This window comes from Micromys minutus (assembly GCF_963924665.1).
Source record: "Micromys minutus genome assembly, chromosome: 24".
Classification (NCBI taxonomy): domain Eukaryota; kingdom Metazoa; phylum Chordata; class Mammalia; order Rodentia; family Muridae; genus Micromys; species Micromys minutus.
Window position 1 is genome coordinate 46,579,484 of NC_137959.1, and position 16,973 is coordinate 46,596,456.

The following is a 16,973-nucleotide window of genomic DNA, read 5'->3' on the forward strand; positions in this document are numbered from 1 at the left end:
TTGTCAGTTTATTTAAAAAAATAAGGTAAGTGGGGTGGCCTGGTGGGGGTGGGGACATCCTTTTGGAGACAGAGGTCGAAGAGGAATGGAATGAGGAGCTGTGGGAAGACAGACCTGGAGGGGGTAATAACTGGACTGTAAAAAATTAAAAGTGATAAAATAAAAGGTTACTTAGGGCTGCTGGTGGGATGGCTTAGCACAGAGAGGTGCAGAGGTGCTGGCTACCAACCTGAGTTGGATCCCTAGGAGAGAACTGATTCCGTGAAGTTGTCTCTGACATAACCCTAACCTCACACACACACACACACACACACACACACACACACACACCAATGCACACACAACATAAATGTAATAATTTTTTAAAAAGATATGTTGATCATTCCTGGGGACCTAGAACAGGTAATTTTGTCCCCAGAGACCTCTCTAGGTAGGTGTGGCTCTGCCAGGAAAGGGTCCCCGAGATCCTTCTCACATGTGCAAGATACTGTCTTATTCCATGCACTAGAATTGGATAAGCATGGGAAGGCTGGAGGCTAGATTGATATTCACCCTCAAGTAGAGACCACTCCTGGCCTCGCGGCTGTCATTCACAGTCTGCGTCTCTCTCCTTTGTTGTGACGGGAACAGAAATCTATAGGTACCTGGCTCTGCATTCTGACCCTCCCCACAGTTCTATGCACTGAATCTGCCCCCCCCCCATACAATCCGGCTGGCTCTGATCCTCCCACATCCTGTGGATCAGCTGCCTCAGATGCTCCATATGTGTGAGACGTCTAGCATGTGTCTGGCAAGGGGCCTTTCAAACTACGCTGGCCTGGTGCCTCCTCTTCCGGTGCCAATGTATAGTATAAAGCCATGAGACCCTATGACAATGAGGTATTCAGGTTCTCCAAGACAGTGCTAAATTAAATAAGTTTGTCCTTTTCAAAAGAATGACAATTTACATGTGTAACTATTTGACACCTAATGTTTAAGGAAAGACTTAGCCAGTTACTGTGGCAGCCAAAGAACCCAGCTCCTACCTTCTGGATGAGCTCAATCCCAGGGCTGGGTATGTAACTGTTTACCATGCCATAGTTTGTTCTGTTTGTTTAGTTGGTGGTAGTAGAGGTGGAGCCCATGTTCTACTGCTGAGCGACATCCCCAGGCCTTGAATTTTGCAGACCAGTTCTTGCTCTGTAGCCCAGGCTAGCCTTGGACTCCTCATCCTCCTGCCTCTGTCTCCCAAGTGCCGGATTATAAATGTGCTCCGCCATGCCTAGCGTCTCTTCATTAAACAAACAACAGCAATAAAATCAAACCAGTGCCTTTTGAAAAAACAGGAAATTCTAAATTGTGATGAAGGCCAGTTTTCTGCATCTTAATAAGTGGTGGGTGTTATTTCTTCTTTTTTATTGGATATTCTCTGTATTTAAATTTCAAATGTTATCCCCTTTCCCCCATTCTCACCCCCTCCCCTTGCTTCCATGAAGGTGCTCCCCCTTCCAACCACCCTCTCCCACTTCAGCACCTTGGCATTCCACTACACTGGGAAAATGTGCTTTCACTGGACCAAAAGCCTCTCCTCCCATTGATGCCAGACACTGCTATCCTCTGCTACATATGCACCTGGAGCCATGGGCCTCTCCATGTGTGTCCATTGGTTGGTGTTCTAGTCCCTGGGAGCTCTGGAGAGTTTGATTGGTTGATATTGTTCTTCCTATGGGGTTGCAGACTTTTCAGCTCCTTCAGTCCTTTCTCTAGCTCCTTCATTGGGGTCCCTGTGTTCAGTCTGATGGCTAGCTGTGAGCATCCTCAACTGTATCTGTATGACTCTGGCAGAGTCTCTGAGGAGGCATCCATATCTGGATCCTGCCAGTAAGCACTACTTGGCATCAGCAGTAGTGTGTGGGCTTAGTGGCTACATATGGGGTAGATCCCCAGGTGAGGCAGTCTCTGAATATCCCTGCTCCTCTATTTGTCCCTGTATTTCCTCCCATGAGTGTTTTGTTCTCCCTTCTAAGAAGGATTGGGGCATCCACATTCTGGCCTTCCTTCTTTTTGAGGTTCATAAGGTCTATGAATTGTTTCTTGGGTATTCCAAGCGTTTTGGGCTAGTAGCTGCTTATGTATTATTTCTTCTATAGCCACGCAATCTTTGCCTTCTTCTCTGTGAAAAATCTCAAAGCTTTTTCTCCTAATTGTTCTAGCATAATAACTCACATTTAGACTGAAAAACAATGTAAAAATAAAGCTGATCCAGTTATACAAGGCCATAGTAAAGTCCCGACTTATACATGTGAACATTCATTTTTCCAGCCTGCTGGTTCAAGAGCACCATTTTCCCACTGAATTGCCTTTATTTTGTATTTAAAAAACGAAAACCTTAGTGGTGTCCAGCAACATCACTCATCACATCAGGGGACTTGTGCCAGGAGGTGATGGTGCCGGTGGTGGTGCACAAGTTTGATCCCAGCACTTGGAAGGCAGAGGCAAGCATATCTTTGTGAGTTCCAGGCCAGCCTAGTCTACAGAGTTAGGTCTGGGACAGCCAGGGCTACACAGAGAAACTGTCTCAAAAAAAAAAAAAAAAAGTTCTCGTTTCCAGCTTGATGACCTGAGTTTGATTCCCAGGATTACAAGACAGGAGGAGAGAGCAGATGCCTGACGTTGTCTCTGACCTCTCTATCTCCACTACCCCTCCCCAGAACACACCCTGGGGTGAGTGCTCAGTTTTTTATGGTCACTCATTTGCTTTTTTGTTGTTGTTCCACACAACGCATGTTATTAAATTGAAGTTGCTTTCTTCTACTCTTGGTTAGTCAAGAGATCTTAATCTCTTGTGGTTCTTAGGTTTTGCCAAATCCTATTTCGTCTACTGAAATGACTGCTTCTTTTTGTAGAGCAAAAGCCAGATGCAGAAACATAACCCAGATAAACCCTTTCCTCCCCAAGTTGCTTTTGGTCATGGTGTTTCATCACATCAATAGTAAATAAGACACTGGCCTTATAAACCTGAGCTGGGCCAGGCATGATGGGTCATACCTTCAGGCTCAGCACAGGTGTGTGTACAGGTGCACGTGTAGGGGCCAGGTGTCATGTCAAGAGCCTCTACCTCTCTCTACCTTAATTTGTAAACGATTTTTAAATTTTATGTATATGAGTACACTGTCACTCTCTTCAGAGACACCAGAAGAGGGCATCAGATCCCATTACAGATGGCTGTGAGCCACCATGTGGTTGCTGGGAATTGAACTCAAGACCACTGGACAAGCAGTCAGTGCTCTTGACCACTGAGCCATCTCTCCAGCTCCTCTACCTTATGTCTTGAGACAAGTTTTCTCGGTGACTTGGTTGGACTGGCTAGACAGCAAACCCCAGGGCTACACCTCCTCCGCCCCCACCTCCCCAGCACTTGGATTATAAACACATATGGCTGTTCTCCCTGACTACCAGGATCGAACTCAGTCTTTATGTGGAGGAAGTGCTAAACCTTTCTCCTCATTTCTCCAGACCTATAGGAGAATGTTTTTTTCTGTGTCCTTAAGTGGATTTAGTTCTTACCAGCTGCTATTGTGGTCAACCAAGGCAAACCTTCCCTTCCCCCCTCCTTGGGGTAAGTTTCCTATCTGCAGGTTTTCCTTTGTGATACTATGTGTCTGTGCAGGTGGGCTGAGCTCTCCACTCTTGCTACTGTCACCGTGCACACAGGTGACTGTTGAGACAGCTGCCTTCCAGCTTGGCTTTTGTCATGTGGTTCTCAAAGAATCCAAGCAGAAAGTCGCTTTCTGATTGTCAACTTTCTGGGCTCTGTCTGGGCTCTGTCATTTCTGGTTTTCTGAGGTGTGTAGGGAGCATGAGAACCCAGCTCCTGGACACCTCAGCCAACCTGCCTGGGTCTAGTTCGTAGCCTTTCATTCCAAGCTCCCAGGGCCAGCCTGGGTCCCTGATGGAACTTGTGACTCCTTGGGTCCCACTGTGACATGGAAGCCTAGGCTTCCAGTCTCTGTGGAGTGGACAGGGGACAGGAGGGGGGGCATTTTCATATTCTGTATAACAAAGGCTGGTATTGTAAGAAGGATCCAGAGCACAATGTCGTTAATGTTTAGTTTGTCCTGAGCTAAGCCCTCAGTTCAGGTGCTCCTGAAGAGTACAAAGCGAAGACCAGCAGAAACTAACTTGACCCTGCACTTCAGCAAGCAACACCTGGGGATGGGATTTAAGACACAGTGTGACTCTTTAGAATGTGAATCTTTGTCTCAGACTGCAGGAGTCTGAGTAAAGCTGAGTGAGATTCAGTTCCTGTCTCTGCTCATTGGCTTCTGAAGAGACCAACTGAACTCTGGTTTCACAGGAGCTTCCACTAGGGCCCCTTCTCAGGGCCCATGTGAGGATCTGTCCTGGTGCTACGTCCACATCTCTGCCTTGTAGTTCTCACCTCTTGCCCACATCCTTTGGTTGGGCTTTGTTCTTTTGTTGTTGTTGTTGTGTATAAAGAACAGACTCTGATTTCATGGTCTCCAAGTTATTGTTCTATATGTAGGTTACATGTGCTGAGTTATTTTAAACCCTGTGTTTATTTGCTCAGAGTATTTTTCCTAACACATTGTCTGTGCCACAAACTCAGAGACGGCACCAGGGAGTCAGAAGCCAAGATTCACCTTCCTTCTTTCTCCCTGGTTCCATGGGGAATGATTTCCTTGTAACAGGCACTGAATGTAAGGGAGGCAGGGAGTGGTAAAGAGAAATTATTTTGATTCCTTTAACATTAAAATCTCTGCCCTGTCCCAATGTATTAAAATATGAGCAAATATTAGTTGGTCATCATTTCTTTATGTGACATCCTCCCATCAAATGCTTCAGAAATCCATATGCACAGCCTCCAATCTATAGATGGTGCATTTGCTTAAAGGACTGTCTTCTTCGTGGTTGTGTTTTTGTTCTGTTTTATTTTTTATGTTTATTTCATGTACATGAGTACACTGTGGCTGTCAGACACACCAGAAGAGGGCATCAGATCCCATTACAGATGGTTGTGAGCCACCATGCTGTTGCTGGGAATTGAACTCAGAACCCCTGGAAGAGCAGTCAGTGCTCTTAACCACTGAGCCATCTCTCCAGTCCCCTGTTTTATTTTTTAAATTAATTTGTTAATTTTGAGAAAGGATTTTGTGTAGCCCAAGCTGGCTCAGAACTTGATTTGTAGCTAAGGAGGACCTTGAACTGCTTGGAACCCTGTATCCACTTTCCAAGTGCTGGGACTATAGGGGTCTGCTACCACTAACCACACTCCCCATGTTTCTTTTACATCTTTCTCCAGGGCACTCGGCCATTCCACAGTTCCCACCACGCAGGTGACAGACCTGGGGTGGAGAGCTAAGAGGCACGCAGCACATGCAGGTCTCCAATTTCTAAGTCACGTTGCCCAAATGTCCCAATTCTTGATATATTTGTTTGTTATTGTCTGCATTTTATAGCTGAGGAAGCCAAGTCTCTTAGAGGCTCAGCATCGTGTCAAAATCTTCCTGGCCCGTGAGCAATAGGGCCGAGCTCCAGTGGTCCCCCACCTCCATGCTGCCTCCAGACCTGGGCTGGGGGATGGTGATGGAGGATTGCTGTCAGGTTCTCAGCAAAGCCTGAGGCGCCTTGGGCAGAAACCAAGCAAATGTGCTCGATGTTGAGGGCCTATTGAGTATGCGGCGACTCCCTCATCATGGAGATGTGCTGCTGGCTAGTGTGTTCTTCATCGTCTTTACCGCTCTGGCAGATGGCGTAAGGGCTCTGTCCCTGTGGTGAAGCCTGTGGAGGAACCGGTCAGGTAAAGTACTCACTTCACACACACTTTAGTCTTTATCACTGTTATTCCTTCAGAAGAATGACTAGCAGCCACCATCCAGGAATAGCTCCCCACTTCCCCCTCCAACTCCACCCCCTTCTCCGTCCCAGCTCACAATCTCAGGGTTCACTCTTTGTTTTAATGAAGGTACTGCTACACCCACAGACACTCCCAAATACATCCTAAGATCTCATTGATTTCCTGTCAAGGAGGACGCTGAGCGGAGGCAAGGCTATGGCGAAGCCTGGCACCTGGTACGGTCAGGGAGAGGAAGTCGGAAGCCCAGCAGAGCAAATGCTTTCCCATTAAAGTGAGTGGTCAGACGGGCTCCAAGGGGAGCCAGGAAGCTGTGGGCAGAAAATGGTGTGCAAAAGAGAACAGGGCAAACGAAGCAACAGTCAAGGTCAAAAATTAACAGACACAGCTTGAACAGAAACGCTGACATTTAGACCTAGGCAGCCGAGCATCCGGGGATTGCCTGAACAGACAGGTGCCCCGGCCACACATCCCTTCAAAAGACCTTTCCCTGGGCACTTTTAGGAACAAAAGGGAGAAGAAGGGGAAGCAAGCAAGATAGAAGAGGCAACCAAGGGCCAGGGTGAGAGCCAAGGTGCCCGCGGGACACAGGGTAGATGAGCAAGTGTGGAGTCATCACGGAGCTTGAGGACCCTTGGTGGCTTCAGAGACTGCAGGGGCAGGAGGTTCCTCTTTTCTCACCAGTCAGCCAGACTTGACTGGCCACTGAGCCCCAGGAATCTCCTCATCTTTGCTTCCCCACGCAGTGCTGGCTCTGCCCTGTAATGCTTGTTACAGGACTGCTGGGGGTCTGAAAGCAGGTTCTCACACTTCCAGCAACTACGCTACCTCTCTGACCCCTGCTTTACCCTTAGAGGCAAGGCCTCACACTGCAGCTCAAGCCAGGCTAGGCCAGGCTAGGCCAGGCTAGGCCAGGCTAGGCCAGGCTAGAATGTGTGGCACTCCCATCTCAGCCACGAAAGTACTGGGATTACAAACATGTACCATCATATCTGGATTTCTTCTGCAACCTCTCCTCCACCCCAGACACCAATTTCTAGCCCAGTGTGAGAAAGGATTCTGACTGGCCTACTCGTGTCTGTCAGGTCCCTGCCCTTGACTACTGCAACCGTTACCTTGCCTAGGTTGGTTGTTGGGTTACATTTAGGTTGGCTGGCAAGAACTTTCCCAGGGTCAGGGCACCTTCCACCTCCCATCTTTACCCTCTCCCAGGTCAGGTTGTGTTGCATGGAGATCAAACAAAGGAAATGAAAGAGCACCATGAAGACACAGGGCCTACTGAAGCCCTTTCTGCCAAGATCTGCAGTTGGGAGAGCGCTCAGAACCCAGGCTGTGCAGCACGGAGATGCTCTGGGATGGGGGAGGGCATCAAAAGCTGGAACAGAAATGTCTTTCATACCCCTGGGATCTGGATCTCAAGTCTTTCATTGCCGAAGATGCTGCAGGAGCTGCAGGTGTCCTGAAGCCGGATCTCAGGGTTCACAAAGAATAAGGATCCCAGACAGTGGCACGGCTTAGCAGTGGCTGGACTGAGGAGATGATTGTACCAGTAAAATACTTTCCACATAAGCAGGAGGGCTTCAGTTAATCCCCAGGACCCACAGTTAAAAAAAAAAAATCTAGACATGATGACATGCTCATAACCCCATCACTGGGGAGGTGGAGACAGGAAGACCTCTGGAGCTAACTGGCCAACTGGTGCTGGCTACTGATCTTGTCAAAAAAAAAAAAAAAAAAAAAAAAGCAAGGTGAAAAAGATACTTGCGTTATCTCTCTTTGTCTCTGTGAGCACATTATGCCCCAGCTTACACAGTATATACATGAATACACGAAATTCAAATATGGTTCTTGGGGCTGGAGAGATGCCTCAGGAAAGATGGCTGCTCACCAATCCCAACACTCAGGAGGCAGAGGGAGGTGGATGTCTGTGAGTTTGAGAGCACCCTAGTCTACAGAGTGAATTCCAGGATATCCAGGACTTCGAAAAGAAACATTGTCTCAAAAACAAAAACAAAAACAAAAGAACAAGAAAGGAACGAACCAAAACAGAATAGCAATAAAAAAAAAAAATGTCTATTCTTGTAGGGACTCCAGTTTGGTTCCCAGCACATGCTCACATTGCCTGTAACTGCAGCTCCAGGGGACCCAGTGGACTCCTGTGAGTTACAGCTGCTGACATCTACAACTGTGTTCACAGACACAGACAGGCCGTGTACACATAATTGGAAGTTTAAAACTCTTAAAATAAGATCCTTGGGCACCCATCAACAATGTTTAGAGGTAGGTGGCTAGACTGTAAACTTACCTACTAGAGTCTGTTGTCTGGAAAAGATATTGCTCTTTGCATAGCCACTGGTGATGAGCTCTGCCGCAGAGGAGCTGTTGCTCACAGGCACAGACAGGCACTCAGGAAGAGCTTAGACACACTACTTTAAGCACTGGTTCCCGAGCTCTAATTTCCCCCGAGTCCCCCTACTTTGCAACAAAACCAAACAACAACTATAAAAACAAAACTCGGAAGAGTTAAACCATGCATTTTCACTTAAAATGTGTTGTAGAATTTAGTTGACAATTTAGAACTTACAGTTGAGACCGCAGCATCAGTTTCTACGGAGGAAGCCTTAAATCCTATTCAACTGCAACTTGAATTTGAAAGTGTTCTGAAGGCACCACGGTAGGCCCACTTCATCTCTGCCTTGCTGTATTGGCTGGGGTACATTATTTAAGTTGTCTGTGCTATTTTTATAAAGGAGGTAACATGAACCTGTCTTGGGAGGGTTAGTGGAACACTTGAGAGTGAAAAAAAAAAACTGTTATCTGAAGTGATCAGAGTCTACTTTCCTCTGTTGTGGTGGCTCTGGCCTGTGGAGTGTTAATTACTAATGTGCTTTGCACAACCATTCCCCAAGAAAGTGCCTCAGATAACGGTGGGAAGAGAAATATGTCTGGGTCATTTGAGTACTTCCTTTGTCAACACCAGTATGTAAAAATACACATATCTGAACACTTCGGAAGGATGGAGGTGCCTGCTCCCCATGTCTTAAGGACAAGATAGGGTTCTATGTGAGAATATGGTTTCAGACTCTTGAGTATTATCCATGTGAATATTGTTACTTGCCTTAGCTGCTCCAAAGCCCAGACCTTGAAAACACTCTTGAAAGACAGGTGGTGGTGGTTCACACCTTTAATCCCAGCACTCGGGAGGCAGAGGCAGGCAGATCTCAGTTCTAGGCCCTAGCCTGGTCTACAGAGTAGGTTACAGGACAGTCAGAGCTGGGCTGGAGAGATAGCTCAGTGGCTATGAGCACTGGCTGCTCTTACAGAGGACCCAGGGTCAGGTCCCAGCTCCCACTAACTCTAGCTTCAGTTCCTGGGTATCTGGTGCCCTTTTCTGGCCCCCACAGGCAGTGCGTGTGTGTGGCTCACTTGCAGCCATGCAGGCAAATCACTCATATACATAACTATAAAATCTTTTTAAAAATATGCTAGTAGTGACTTGGAAAAATGGATCATAATACAATACTGGATCAAATTTCTTTGTGAAAGTAATTATTGTTGTTGGTGGTATTTGAGATGGGTTGGGATTCATTGTGTAGACCAGACTAGCTTTAAATTCACAGCAAACTTACACTGTCAGCCTCCTGTGTCCTGGGATTACAGGTGTGAGCCTCTAACCCTGAGTTGAAAGTAATTTTTAAAATGGGATAAATCACTTTTTTAAAAAATTGTAGGTATGGGTAAGTTCACGGAGAGACTGGAGGTTCCGTTCTGTGGAATTCTAGACAGTTCTGAGGAATTCAGCCTGGGTGTTGGAAACTGATCCCATGTTCCCTGCAAAAGCAGAAAATGCTCTTAACTCTCTCTATGCTTCTGTGCATTTATGTGTGTCTGTTTGTGTGTCTGTATATGTGTGTATGTATGTGTCTCTGTGTGTTTCTGTGTATGTATGTCTGTATGTGTGTATGTATGTGTGTGTATGAATGTCTCTCTCTCTCTGTGTGTGTGTCTGTGTGTTTCTGTGCATTTATGTGTGTCTGTGTGTCTGTATATGTGTGTATGTATGTGTCTCTGTGTGTTTCTGTGTTTGTATGTCTGTATGTGTGTATGTATGTGTGTGTATGAATGTCTCTCTCTCTCTCTGTGTTTCTGTGCATTTATGTGTGTCTGTTTGTGTGTCTGTTTGTGTGTCTGTATATGTGTGATGTATGTGTCTCTGTGTGTTTCTGTGTATGTATGTCTGTATGTGTGTATGTATGTGTGTGTATGAATGTCTCTCTCTCTCTCTCTCTGTGTTTCTGTGCATTTATGTGTGTCTGTTTGTGTGTCTGTTTGTGTGTCTGTATATGTGTGATGTATGTGTCTCTGTGTGTTTCTGTGTATGTATGTCTGTATGTGTGTATGTATGTATGTGTGTGTGTATGAATGTGTGTGTGTGTGTAAGCACTTTTGTGAGAATAAGAAGACAACTTTGTGGAGCTGGATCCCTCTGCCCACCTTTCTGGTTCTAAGGCTTAATCAGGGAGCTAAGCTTGCCCAGCAAGGGCTCTGCTCACTGTCCAAAAGTGTACTCTGTGCATACCTACAGCACCAGTGCAGCAGACAGGACTCTTAACAGACAACAGGATCCGCAGTGACTGTGGCTATGCGTGAGAAGAACTGGAGCTGGCTGGAGTGGTGACTCAGTCTGAATGGCAGGAAGCCTGTCCTCCAAAAGGCAGAGCCTGGGTCCCAGACTTCCATGCAGCTGAGTTGACTGGAGCTGCAGAACCGAGCTGTGGGACTGAAGACATGGTGACATACATGCCTGAGTGTCTGCTTTGATGGAAAGCCACAGAGAAGGCTTGCTTGCTTTTTTTTTTTTTTTTTTTTTTTTGTGGCTTTGTCATTGTGGTTTGTTTGTTTGTTTGTGGAGCCAGGGTCCCACTCTGTGGCCCAGGCTGTCTTCTCGTCACAGCTTTCTGAACCCTGAGATTTTACATGCATGCTGCTTACTGTATGCCAAGCTAGGAGTGGTTTCACAGTATGTCTTGCTTGTGCAGAGGAGACACATACGTGACTAGAAGGGCCACACTGACCAAGCCTAAGAAGGCTGCCTTGTTCTGGAAATGACAAAGAGAAAGGGGTCAGTTACTATGCTTACTCTAGAATCATGAGGCTTTTAAGAGGTCTGACTTCCTGTTGGTCCCAGGGGCAGGGCTGGGCAGGGCAGCTGGGTCCAGCAGAAAGGATTTATTTTATTTATTTACATACTTATTGAGACAGGGTTTCTCTGTACAGTCCTGGCTCTCCCGGAACTTGTTCTGTAGACCAGGCTGGCCTGGAACTCCAGCTGCCCCTGACTCCCGAGTGCTGGGATTAAAGGCTTCCAGCTTTTTGAAGAATTTTCAGTAACCCAAGCTGTGACTCGCCTAGACCTTGGGTTCAATAGTGACTTTCTGAAGATTTCTTTTTTCAGTGGCAGGACCAGGTGACTGAAGCTTCGTCTACAGAGAGTGGGTTAGGACGGTGCTGCCTCCATCTCCGCCCTGAACACAGCACTGCTTTCTGAAGACCAACGCTGGCGGGGCTCTTTAGATGTGGTTTAGCAGGAGCCTACCCTTAAACAGAGCCAGGCTTCTGTAAGCTATTCCGCTGAACTGAGATGCTTAGAAAGTAATCCACAGCATTTACCATAACAATCTGGCCCGAACACATATATGATGTTACAGTGTTTTCCAGACTAGGCCGGTGGAAGCAAGCTTCAGGACCCCGGGGGTGGGGGTGGGGTCCTGTAAAGATATGGGCTTCATTGGGGTGCTTTGCAGTGGTTTTCCTGGCGACCTCCCTTCTATCCCTCTGGCACTGGGCCAGGCCAAGGCAGCTGCTTCATTAGTTTGTGGTTTCATTCTCCTGCTGACTTTCCAAACGCTGGCAGTGACGGGGCCCTGCATTCCTTCAGCAGGCGTCTGTGCCATGCTGGCTGTTTTTGTTTGTTTTCGTCCGGCAGAGTCTTACTATGTTAACACCTAGACTAGCTTGAAATTACTACGGAACCCAAGCTGGCCTCGAACTCACAGCAACCCTTCTGCCCCGACCTCCCAAGTGTTAGAATTACAAGCACGAGCCAGCACGCTGGCTGACACATTCTTTTTAAATCGGCAATTTCCTTGTCTGTTCCAAGCCAGCGTGAATAGCACAGGAAGAGAGGGCCGCGTGGCGCGCATTTCGCTCCACGCGCTCTTCCCTCCCTAGCGGTGCTCTTCCATTCCCTCGGCTCGCCCTTAGCTCCGGGCCCAGCACGCCCTTTTCTTTCTCCGGGCGGCCGGCACTACCCGGCGCGGAGCAGACGGCGGGAAGAGTCGGGCAGCCAGGCGCGGGCGGCGACATTGCAGGAAGCTCCCATTCATAAAGCGAACACCTGCTCGCCGCCTCCCGCCTCTCCCCAGCAGCGAGCAGCCTGGAGAGGTTGTATTTGGCAACCTTCACCGTGTCCTCGCCAAGTCCTCTCCGCTCCGGGCTTCATCGTCCACGACTAGCCCCGGCAGAACCGAGGACACAAAAAAGGCTTGTGGAACGATGCGTAAATCAAACCTCGCCCTTTGGCGCGAGACTGTCCGACATTTTGTGCCTTGAAAGCTTTATGCCGGGGAAATAGATTTAGGAAGCGACTGTCGCGTTGTGCCGCGGGGCTTTTTCCAAACGGCTGGCCTTTTAGGGACCGCTGTTTACGCTTTCATGGTGGCGGGGAGTGGGCAGGGCGGGAGCTGGCCTGGGATGCTCTGGTAAGCGGGGCGGGGCGCCAGGCTAATTCACCGTGCAGTCTCCATCCGAATCCGAGCCGCTCTCCACAATGATCCACCCCGAGAAGCCCTCCGACCCGCCCCCGACTGCCAGCCGCGAGAGGCGAGCCCTCATTCGCTGAGCTGACGCCTGGCTCCCCGCCCCCCGCCCCGTTACTCTCGCTCTGGAAATTACAACTCCAGGGCGCGCGGCGCGGCGAGGCGGCGGGCGGGCGCGGGAGGCGGCGGGGCCGGGAGGGGATTCCCGAGCCAACGGGTGCTCGCCCTCACCCGCCGCTGCAGCGTGGCGCGGCCAAGGTCAGGGGCGCCGCAGGAACCGGAGCCGGCCAGGCGAGCCGGGGACTCTGCTCAATACGGGCCTACGAGGAGGCAGCTCCGAGAGCAGCGGTCCGAGCAACGGGACGGCGACGGTCTCCGGGCCGGGGGATGCCGAGGTGGCCACGGCGGCACGGCAGCCTGGCGGGGGGTGCGCACGGGGTGGGGGCGGGGCTGGCGCCGACTCCCTGCCCATCCGCTCGTGGGCGCTGTCCGCCGTCTGGTGGTGCTGAACCAGTCCTGGCCCCGCCGCTCCGGCACTGGCCAAGAGCTGGATAGGGGCGGGGCGCTCGCCGAAGGAAGACGCGGGGCAGCGGCGCTGCGGAGCCCGGCTCAGTAGCCTTGCTGGCTCACAGCAACGAGTCACTGGTCCTTCGTGGAGTGGAGGCACGAGGTACCCCGGACGGCGCTGCTGCTGCCTATTCACCCCCTGAACAACATAGGAGGCCACCGCGAGGGCTGCCCGCCACCTTCAGACGGCCGCCTCTGGTGAGGGAGCTTCGCCCTTAGGAGGTGAGGACCCCTCCTTTCTCTGGAGGCCAAGCGTCTTAGGGCGGTGGCCCGAGGACAGAGAGGGGGCGTGCCACCCTCGGGTGAAGACAGCATGCCGGTGTAATATCCCTGCCTCCTGACTCAAGAGCGCTGACATCGCCCGCCCAGCTGCGCTTGGCTTCGGAGCCTTGACCACCCTTGGCTGGTCCGGAGCGGCTCCGGCCGCGGGCGCGGCGATGGAGGAGGAGCTGAAGTGCCCAGTGTGCGGATCCCTGTTCCGGGAGCCCATCATCCTGCCCTGCTCTCACAATGTCTGCTTGCCATGCGCCCGCACCATCGCGGTTCAGACCCCGGACGGAGAGCAGCACCTGCCCCCGCCGCTCCTTCTTTCGCGGGGTGCCGCCGCCGCGCCCCCTCCCGATCAGGACGCAGCCGCGGTCGCGACCTGCGGAGGCGCGGGAGCTAGCACAGCCGGAGGCCTGGGCGGCGGGGCGGCGGGTGGCGGAGACCACGCGGACAAGCTGAGCTTGTACAGCGAGACTGACAGCGGCTATGGCTCCTACACCCCCAGCCTCAAGTCCCCCAATGGAGTCCGCGTGCTGCCCATGGTGCCCGCGCCTCCGGGCTCTTCTGCCGCCGCGGCCCGAGGCGCCGCCTGTTCCTCGCTCTGCTCGTCCTCCAGCTCCATCACCTGCCCGCAGTGCCACCGCAGCGCCTCCCTGGATCACCGCGGCCTCCGAGGCTTCCAACGCAACCGGCTACTGGAGGGCATTGTGCAGCGGTACCAGCAGGGCCGTGGGGTTACTGCGGGGGCATCTGCAGCCCCGGCCGTGGCCATCTGCCAGCTGTGCGACCGCACCCCACCGGAGCCGGCAGCCACTCTCTGCGAGCAATGCGACGTGCTCTATTGCGCCACCTGCCAGCTCAAGTGCCACCCGTCCCGGGGCCCCTTCGCTAAGCATCGGCTAGTTCAGCCACCGCCGCCGCCCGCACCCCCAGAGGCTACCCCTGCTTCAGCCAGCACTTCCACTGCCTCCAGCGCAGGAGGATGCAGGAGCCCAGGGGGTGCCGGGGCCGCCGCGCCGCGAAAGTTCCCTACGTGCCCCGAGCACGAGATGGAGAACTACAGCATGTACTGCGTGAGCTGCCGGAGCCCCGTGTGCTACATGTGCCTGGAGGAAGGCAGGCATGGCAAGCACGAAGTGAAGCCGCTGGGGGCTACGTGGAAGCAGCACAAGGTAAGCGCTGGGGTGCCAGCCTGGGCGGAAGTCAAGAGATTCTCAGGACCCCTTCTTGGGGAATTGCAGGAGGGCGGGCCTGAAGGCAAAACAGCAATCGCTCCATCCATCCATCCATTCATCCATGCACACACACACACACACACACACACACACACATACATACATACATACATACATAATCTGTGCATCCATCCAACCACGTGCTCATCTTTCCATCGATCTAGTCATACACTGGACTACATATCCACCCCATGCATCTGTGTATTCATTCGCACATGCATGCGTGCATCTGTCTATTGTCAGTATGTTTGACCATCTGTACGTTCATACATGCATGCATACATGCATCCATCCAAGGATCCCGGCAGTCTATCTGACCAACACTCGGCGGAACTCGTTCCCCGCAGTGGGTGTTGGATTGATGGGTTATGAAAATGACTTGTTAACTTTCCTTTCGGAGGCAAAGGTTGTCAAAGCACAGAAGCAGGGCTCTTGCCCAAAGTCTAAGGCACTGTCAGAGCTCCCTTCCCCCTTGTAAGGAGCAGGTTTTAAAGTGAAACTGTTGCCAGCTGGCCTAGGACCATATCTGAAGTCTTCCAAGCAGCAGGGTGGCAGCACCCCTGCTCAAGGTCCCTGGAGCCTTGTACTTCTCCCACCAAAGCTCACGCCAGCTTCACCTCACCAAACAGATAAGCTCATTTCTTTTCAGCTTCCAGAGAAGAGCTGTCTCCTCCTTCACTTAGTTTCCAGCTAGTTCTATGCCCAGAATTCCTCTAAACCTATAGAAAAGAGGCAATGTCTCTTGGAGCATGGAAGAGATTGTGTGTGTCGGGGGGGGGGGTGTCCTTCTAGGAAAGAATGCGGTTCCCCTAGAGTCCTTCTCTTGCCTGAGGCTGCAGAGAAGCAGCTGACCAAAGGTTGTTACTAAGAGACCAAGCACATCTACCTACAGCCTCCCTCCCTGGGGACTGGCCAGAAAAAGTGCTACTCTTAGCTACTTAGACCTGGTACTTTGCCTTCTTTTCCTAAAGCCTTGGCAGTCTGCCTGGATCTTTGCCAGGCCTCAAGGTTGGATCAGGGCAGCTCGTCACCTGGCATTCTATCCAGCATCCTGGTGTGACAGGCCTCGATGCTCCCTCAGATGAGCAGGTGAGAGTCGCTTGCTCACTGTGCATTCCACACACCCCTCTTCAGAAACCCACCCTGGAAGGGGTAGGAGGCACCCAGACCGGCCAACAAGAATTACTGCCTGTACTTACACAGAGTAGAGAAGGAAATAAGGCAGCTTGCTAAGGTACCTCATCATACAAAGGACAGACAACCCAGAGCAGCCAGATAGAGATGTGGCTTATCTATGTGAAAGACAGAATTGCTTCACACACTTTCATCTGCTACAATAATCACATGTTGCTATGAGAATTTAATATTTAGAGGAGGTGTGGTTTTTTGTTTTTTTTTTTTTTTTTTTTTTTTTTTTTTTTAGATTCTCTTTTACTTACTGTGGAGTTTTGGCGGGCATCGAACTCACAACCACCCTCCTTCTCAGCCTCTTGAGTACTGGGGTTAGAGATGTGAGCCATAACACACAGCTATATTTTTTAAAAATATTTATGTATTTACTATATATAAGTACACTGTAGCTGTCCTCAGAGACACCATATCTCATTACAAATGGTTGTGAGCCACCATGTGGTTGCTGGGATTTGAACTCAGGACCTCTGGAAGAGCAGTCAGAGCTCTTAACCACTGAGCCATCTCTCCAGCCCTGCTATATATCTATATCTATCTATCTATATATATATATAATGAAAATGTAGGGGAAAAGTGAATAGTATCCTTTAGAAATCTTCATTGGAGAAGAAAACATGTTTAATGTCTTAGAGCAGGGATTCTCAGCTGAGGGGATGGGCACTTTCAGCCCAGCTCCCCCTGCCACTCTGAAAGGCCTGGAGATTTGGCTGGCAACACTAGAGACCCTGCAGTACAAGAGAGACACCTGCCACGCGCCGCGCCCCTGCAGAAAAGCCCTGCTCAGAGGTCCCACAGCCTTGGCTCCACATCTCAGCCTTGCTGTGTGTGCGTGTTTAAGCCGCTTAACTTTGAGCCCACCCTACGTAACATCTAGCTAGGGTTCTTGTGGGAAGGGGTAAGCACGGTCCTCTGTGCATAGCTCTCAGTGTGGCACTTAAGCCACTAAATGTTATTGCTGTTTTATGGTATTTATGCTTTGACCCATGGTTTGCGGAAGGCTACGGGGGGTGGCAGTACCTGTCCTTTCAGCCCTGTTGACTT

At 50.5% G+C, this 16,973-nt stretch overlaps 1 protein-coding gene across 2 annotated transcripts in view; it reads left to right on the forward strand.

The window, feature by feature from the left end:
- Positions 1-13,676: 13,676 nt before the first annotated feature.
- Positions 13,677-16,973, forward strand: part of TRIM67 (tripartite motif containing 67) — a gene marked incomplete at both ends in the record, with an annotated part of 32,957 nt that continues 29,660 nt past the window's right edge. For both annotated transcript variants that reach the window (XM_080936579.1, XM_080936580.1), the window contains one exon: positions 13,677-14,678. In XM_080936579.1, the coding sequence (XP_080792705.1) occupies positions 13,677-14,678 (1,002 nt within the window). The remainder of the gene's footprint in view (positions 14,679-16,973) is intronic.